This window comes from Antrostomus carolinensis, unplaced genomic scaffold (assembly GCF_000700745.2).
Source record: "Antrostomus carolinensis isolate BGI_N321 unplaced genomic scaffold, ASM70074v2 scaffold562, whole genome shotgun sequence".
Taxonomy (NCBI): domain Eukaryota; kingdom Metazoa; phylum Chordata; class Aves; order Caprimulgiformes; family Caprimulgidae; genus Antrostomus; species Antrostomus carolinensis.
Genome location: NW_010301378.1, coordinates 55780 through 63381, shown reverse-complemented (window position 1 = coordinate 63381; position 7602 = coordinate 55780). Strand labels below are relative to the sequence as shown.

Genomic DNA, 7602 nt, shown 5'->3' with positions numbered 1-7602 from the left:
GCCACGTCTGGCACAGCCCCATCGGAGCCGGCACCGCCGCGAGGAGCCGAGACAGGCGCAGGCGCCCGCGCAAACACGCAGGGTGTGCTTACGGCAGACCCCCGGGACCCGCTCTATCCAGAGCTCGCATACCTGTTCCTAAACAGATTTAAAGAGGTTAATTGGGCTGGGATGTACACGGTTGCATTACATCTCTAATGGAACTGTTGATTCAAGAAGCCACGGCTCTAGTGATTTTTGTACTCCTGTAATTATTTTTAAACTTTCTTTTCGGCGCTGTTGATAACAGCTTGGCACCATGCCTGCGTGACCTGATTAAACTTACAAATTGTCAGCCTTGATCTCTAGGACACAGAGGAGATCGCTGACTGAGCATCGCTTTGGAAATTCTCGATTTAAAACAAAAATTAGATGTAAAATATTGTTCCCAACAATACAGGGCAAGAGCGCTGGCGATGTGAAACACGTACTCAGTATCCTGGCATTGCAACCAAATTCCTTCATGGCTAAGGGGAAGTTTAATTCCTTCTTGTCTCTCCTCAGTCTGTGGAGGGACGTGGGGGAGAGATGTGAGGCATTGCTGTGCTGCCCTGAGCCAGGGGCATGGCTGATGCACATGGAAATGGCTGTGTCCATGGGATTTGTGCCGGCGGGAAGCGCAGCACCTCCCCGCCTTTTCCCTGAAGTCTCCTGGAGTTGAGGAGCGAGTGGCAGCTTTTCCCCAGGCATTTTAAGCCAATGCTTGGACCTTGTAGGAGCGGTGGCATCCATGAGTGCAAGTCTCCCTACGAGTAACGTAGTGCTTAGATCCATTTGGAAGGAAATAAGAAGCAAATCGATAGTTTCCAAATAATAATGCACTTTTACCACACGGTCTTGCATCCAAGTGATATAATGTAAAGGACAATGCCAGCCTTGCGTAGACTTAGCTCTGTCTTGGGAAACAACCGGAAGGCGTATGTCTCTGTACTCATGCAAATACTCCTTTCATACGTACAATGAAGTGTTTAAAAATTCTGCAGGGCCCTTTAAAAGCCTCCTGAAGATGTTCCTGCTCTGTGTGGGAACCGTGCGGGTCCTAAGCGCTGCCGTCACCCCCCAGCACCTGCCTGGGCTGCGGTTCACGGGGCCTGTCCCAGAGCAGGGTGCCCATTGGGGTCCCACGGTGGGGACGGAGGAAGGGACAGAGGAAGGGCCGTGGGCAGGTCCGGTCCCCGTGGCCCTGTGGGGCAGGAGGGCTCCTCGCAGGCGTGCAGCGAGCGGGCAGCAGCCGGGCAGATGCAAGAAATACTGACTGTGTTTTCTCTTGTTCTCTCTTTTCTGCCCAAGGTTTGAGCATCCGAGGAGCCCAGGAGGAAGACCCTCCCGATCCCCAGCTAATGAGGCTAGACAATATGCTTCTGGCAGAAGGAGTCTCAGGTCCGGAGAAAGGTGGGGTTTTTTTTTTGCAGCCGCAGCAGCCTCTGGAGGGTCTTCAGATAACTCTATTGAACACTCAGATTACAGAGCCAAATTGACCCAGATCAGACAAATCTATCACACAGAGCTGGAGAAATATGAACAGGTCAGACATCAGCCTCTCAGTTGTACGTGTACCTGCCGCTGCTTCCTCCGCACCTCCACTTGCCAGCGCCTGCCACTGCCCGGCTCCCGACCACGTCCCCACCTCCCCTTCCCCCCCCCATTCTCCCCAGAAAGAGCCATGATGCTCCGGGAGTCTGTCGGGCTCTGAGGAGCTGCTCACTGGACCCAGGACCCATGTCTTGCATGCCCGAGTGTTTTCTGTTGTCTGTAACCGCATAAAAGCAGCACCCGAGCCCGTGGTCCTCACCTTCGAGCCAGCTCAGAGGGGAGTGAGGAGGACAGTCTGTCACTTGGCACTGGTTCCGTGCCCCGTGATGGAGCGTTGCAAGGCTGGGCCTGGCGAGTCGGGGAGCGCAGACAGGTCAGGGCCGTGCTGGTGATCTCAGCCCACGGGCTCCCGGAGCAGGCGTGGGAGGCTCCGGTGGGTCAGCCGCAGCAGGTTGCGAGGGAGTGGGCAGCGAGGTGCCAGCACAGCGCCTGGCCCGGGCTCCGGGAGCTGCTGCTGCAGACAGGAAATATGGAAATCCCGGTGAAACCTTCTCAGGTGGGCACTGGCACTTGGTGTCTTAGTTTGGAGTAAAGAGCGCGTTGCAGAGACCCATGGGTTTGTGTTCATGGCCGGGACCTGGTGACCCGCCACGTTTGCTGCTCTGGTGGCACTGGGAACGGTTGGCATGTGGCTCCTGCTTGTGGGGTGAGGGCTGTGCCACCCCGGATTCCCTGTAATCCATGGGAGAGGCCACTTTGCCTCCTCTCTTTTCTGGTTTGCAACGAACAACAGCATCAAAGGAGACAGGGGAGGGAAGAACGGCACGAGACCCCTGGCCCTCGCAAGCCTCAAGCAATGTCTTCATTTTCCCCTCCCAGAGGTGTCCTAATAAAGCTTGCAAACCCTGAGCCTAATCAGCTCAGCCAACCTCATCAGCTGGTGGTTTCCTGAGCTGAGCCAGGGAAGTCCTGCCCTTGCCCCTGGCCCGTCATGGCAAAGCACCGGGCTGTGCAGACCAAAACCACAAAAGAGACGTGGAGGCAGCGATAAAACCACTGGAAACCACGAGGGTGAGGAGAAGAGCGCGCCGTGCTGCCGGCCTCTTCCCCAGCCCTGGGCTCTCCCTTGTGCTTCCCTCCTGGCCTTGCCAGCGTAAAGCGGCGCCTGGGCGCCTTGATGGCTCTTTTATTTTCAGAGTTGCCCTCTGAAAGGTCTCTGGCTACTTTGCTTTGCTTGTTTCTAGCACCAGAAGCAAAGCACGGTGTGGCTCAGGTGCTGGTGTCACACTGTGGCTCAGGTGTTGGTGGCACGGTGTGGTGCTGGTGACATGGTGTGGTTCAGGTGCCCGTGGCACTGCCTCGTCTGTGCCACCTCTTTCACTGTGTTGTTCAAGTGGTGAACAAATAACTGAGCAAATAGCTGACCAAATAACTGAGCAAATAGCTGACAGGGGCTTTGTGCAGATCTCCTTTTCTCCCTCAAACAAACCCCCTCGCACCCTCCAGGGACCCCAAATGTCCTGCGCGGACCCTTGGGCTCTCCTTGCTCAGCAGGGCCCAGCGTGCAGCCCGTGGTGCTGAGGTGGGGATGGCTGTCGGATTAACGAGCACCATCCAGCAGGATTGTGTCTCATCAAACCACAGGGACAGAAGCTGGAGATAGATCTGGGGCCAAAGCAACGGCAGGTCGGTTGCAGCTGTTTCCTGGCAAGTGTCCTTTGACTCTAATAAGTTTAATGATGTGAGGGAAGCAGGAGCATTTTTAGCCCTGTAGCTCCATTTACAAAGGTTTCGGCTGAAATGTCACAGCCATCCGTCCACACCACAGGAAACTTTGGAGGATGCTCAAGTGCTGCTAGGAGAAGGAGAGAGAGGTGGAGCTGATCTGAAACATGTACGCTTCCCTGTTGATCCTGACACCCAGCAACGGCTGCTCTACAGAAATATGATAATTTCCCCAGCCTTGCAGCAAACTGTCTCCTGCCGGTTTCTCTCACCACAGTGCCCATCTCCGCAGCCAAGAGGCAGCCAGGACTTGGCATCTCTGGCTCCAGCAGCTGCAGGTTCCTGCGACGCGGGTGCCCTCCTGCAGCCGGGGCACAGCTCAGCCCCCCACGCAGGGACACCCCTCCTCTCTTGGGCTGCACCGGCAGCAGGAACCAGAGCAGCTTCCTGGAGACGCTTCCCAGGCAGAGTTTGATCCTGACATTTGTTGCCAGTTAGGGGAATGTGCTTGGGAAAAAAAAAGAAAGAGAAATGGAAAGTGTGTCACGCCATCACACAGCTCTCCCCTCGCCCTGCGCCGGGAGAAATGGCCGTACACAGGCAGCTCCTTCCATAATTTACAGCTACTATAATAGAGATGACATATTGAAAGCTATCTTCTATAATTACACTGAAATACATTTTTTGCTGTAGGCAAAAGTACTGTGAGGGTCCCAGGCCTCCCGGAGCAGCTGGGAACCTGCTTCCTGAGTTCACAGATGTCTTCTGAATTCACCCCAAATTGGGGTGAAATGCAGCTGCTCAGGAGACACCACCAGCCCCACGGAGCACGGGCGGATGCCGTGCCCCTGAAGACTGTTTTGGGCCATTTCCTCTCTTTTTCTTGTGCTCGTCTGAGTTGTGATGAAACATTAAGGCTAGCAGGAGCATCCCCGCTCCTACAAGGTTTCTGAGCAGGTTAACAAGGCCATCACTTATAACCTGACATTATTAATAATGTCTTGGGCACCAAGCAGAGGCCTGAAAAATAGTACTGAAAAAGGGATCAAGTAGCTTGGATGCTATAAATAAACAAGAGAAAACAAGACAAAGCATCAGAGTCTTCTGAGCTTACTTCCACTCCGCTGCACTGAGGTAGCTCTGCAGATGGGAGGTGCTGCTGAAGATAAATTCAAACCAGGCTCTCTAAGCACCTGTACCCAAATGAAGTCTCGTCAAGCAATTCAGGTACATTCAGGGAAAGATTTTTGCTTCTTGAAAGCAAGAAACTCACTTTAGCTTTGAAACATCCGATTTTTGATACTCTATGTGTGGAGAAATATTTATCAGAGAAAAGACAAATTTTAAAATATTTTTAATGCAACAATTGCCGTTTTTATTGTACTTTAAAACCGAATTCCCCGGATCTGCAATCAAGGGGGCACATGGCAAGCTGTGTGCCTGGAATGTTCTTTCAGTGCTGAACACTTGGATCCAGCTGTATCTTTAGGACAGTCAGAGCCACTCCCAGGTCTCTGGGAGTTGCTGCATTTCGGTGCCTGTGTCACTTTACCTCTCTGCATCATTTCCCAGACCAGCCAGCTTTTGCACTCTAGGATTGTCCAGGCAGCTCGGCAGGAAGGACATGCTCGTGGTGCAGCGAGGCCGGTGGGAGCAGGCACCGGTGCCGGCTGCCTGCTCGGCTCAGGCTGGGGGCTGCCGCGCTTCCCCGGGAGCTCGGAGCCTGCTCCCACACTGGGCTTCACAAAGGCCAGAGCTTTGGGGTGGCAGGAGGAGAAACAGGTCACCTGGGACAACTCCTGCTGTCCCTGGGCGAGAGGAGGTGGCTGGGGTGCTCAGGGCAGTGTCCCCGTCTCTTTGGCGTGGCGAGAGGAGGTGGCAGCTGGTCACCTCCATGAGCTTTGCTTCCTGAAAGGTCAAAACAGAAAGAAAGAAAACAGGGAAATGGGAAGCGAGGACGAGGCTTGTGGAACTCCTCAACCTGGAGCTGGGAAAGGCTTGAGGACGGCAGGGAGCGGCAGGTGGGAGGGGGGGGCGGCCCCCCCGCCGCGGGTTTTTGCGCGGGGTGGCAGTGATCTGGCACACCCTCCGCAGCACCGTGACCACACTGGGCGGTGGCGGGCGAAGGGCGTCTGCACCGGGGCTCACCGAGCCTCGCCGGAGCGCTGCCTCCACACGGGTGCTGCAGGGATGTAAATTAGCCTGTAATTTACTTTCAGTAGTGTAAAGAAGAAAAAAAAATCACTTTGCCTGAAGTATATGCATCTTTCTTAAGGGTGTACCCAGATTTTAATTATCTAAATGTAAATACTTAACGAATTTTACTTAGAGTAATGAGCTAAAGTGCACACTACATAAATGAGATGTTCTAATTAATCATGTATGAACTACTGGTTTAAAGAAAAGCTATGTGAATTCTGCGAATGTTGGGCTATTGCCAAATTGCTAATCAGCATTTGCATTCATAGATGGCTTCACTTAATAAGTTGTGAGACGTTCAGCAAATGTTATAGGAAATTATGAGTTTTTAGATGCATAAACTTTTCACTTTTAACCCTTTCCCTCACACAATCTATTGAAATGCAGGAGAATCCCTGAAAATGTAGTTGTCGGACAGATTACGTAGCTATTTTTCACCCTGGCTTTAGAGGCAAAGGGGAGCTAGAGTCAAACGGAGAGGTAACGTCTGTGGTCTGGACGAGATCCTCGCAGTGTTTCCTCCGCGTGATTTACTGGCTGCTGAGCATCCTGCTCATCACCCGTTCCGTGAGATGCACGAGGGCGAAATCCTTCGGCCTCTTTTGGCGGCGATTGCAGCTCAGTGGCACGTCACCATGCTGACCCTTGTGCAAGCCACCGTGCCAAGCTCCCGCAGACCCATTGGCCTTGCAGACATCTGCTGTCATCTGGTGAGGCTTCAGGGAGCTGAGGACAATCTGCCTTGTGCTGCCCATAGACCCCGTGGAGGCCAGCGCAGCGCCCAGCCCCTCTCCTCCTCCCAGGGCTCTGGGGTGGGTTAGTGCCTGAAAGGTGCTGGAATAACCTGGCTGGCCCCCGGGAAGGGATTCGCCCCGTGGCCACCACGCAGCTCTGCCTAGCAGACAGCAGTCCTGGGGTTTGTTTTTGAAAGAGAGAAGGGAGACATCAATCAGCAGAGGTGGTGGCAGCTTCCAGCCAGCATGGGGAAGCCGGGATGCCAGCGTGACAGACGCCTGGCCATGCGGAGGCTCGATCAGGCCGTGTCTGTTGATGATGCAGCCTGGAGAAGTTTATATCACCGTGTCCGCTCACCTGCGTAGTGTGGGACTGATAATTGATGGCTCCTCGTGTCTGTCACCCTCCAGCTCCTCGGCAGCGTGGCACGGGCCAGGCTTGGGCACGGCTTTGCTGAAACCGTGGGATGGTTGGTGTGCAAGGGGGGTTTCCTGCACGGAGCTTTCATAAGCACCGGTGTCTTTTCTGCATATTTAGTGCAAAGATGAGGTTTGTTTCCCTGACACTTGCTTGTTGACCCTGCTCGTGCGGGAGTCACACAGGATTTGTGCAAAGGGCTGTTTCTAAGGGGATGCACAGGATGCCTCAGAAGGGTCTGGAGACCCCGACCCACTGCAGGGTGTTCGGTGGGCGCAGGACGGGCAGCCCTTGCCAGGTTTTGCTCACTTGGCTGCTGAGCGGGTGCTGGTCCCTGCTCCCCTCCTCCTGCCGCAGCCATTACACTGGTGCTGACCTTTCCTCTCCACCTTGGTCTGGCTGGGGCTGCGGGGACCAGCCGGCTGTGACAGGGATAAGCGTGGAAGGAGCTGTGCCGTGGTCACTCAGCTCCCTCAGCTGCCGCAGGACGGTCCTGGGTCTCGGGGACAGGGCGCCTGCGATCCGCGGCTGCGCGTGTGGAGGGGATGGGGCAGCACGAGGGTCCCCCAGGCCCCTGGCACTGCCACCCCCCCAGCAGCCAGGCCTGAGCTCATGTTGTTGTGGGATGACACAAAACAAGTTCTAAGCTTCTCCTTCCTTCGCAGGCATGTAATGAATTTACCACACACGTGATGAACCTTCTCAGAGAACAGAGCCGGACACGTCCCATTTCTCCCAAGGAGATTGAAAGGATGGTGGGGATCATTCATCGAAAGTTCAGCTCCATCCAGATGCAACTCAAACAAAGTACTTGTGAAGCAGTAATGATTTTAAGATCAAGGTTCCTCGATGCCAGGTAAGAGAGAGGCAACTGCCCCAGCTCTTTCTGGAGGGGGAAAGGACAATTGCGGGGCAGGCAGGGAGAGCCTGGCCCTGCATCCCCGCACGGGCAGG

At 54.6% G+C, this 7602-nt stretch overlaps 1 protein-coding gene across 1 annotated transcript in view; it reads left to right on the top strand.

The window, feature by feature from the left end:
- Window positions 1–7602, top strand: part of LOC104521420 (pre-B-cell leukemia transcription factor 3-like) — a 37227-nt gene that overhangs the window by 14378 nt on the left and 15247 nt on the right. The window contains 3 exon segments of the mRNA XM_010163408.2: window positions 1330–1434; window positions 1437–1564; window positions 7314–7504. Coding sequence (XP_010161710.2) covers window positions 1330–1434; window positions 1437–1564; window positions 7314–7504 — 424 coding nt within the window.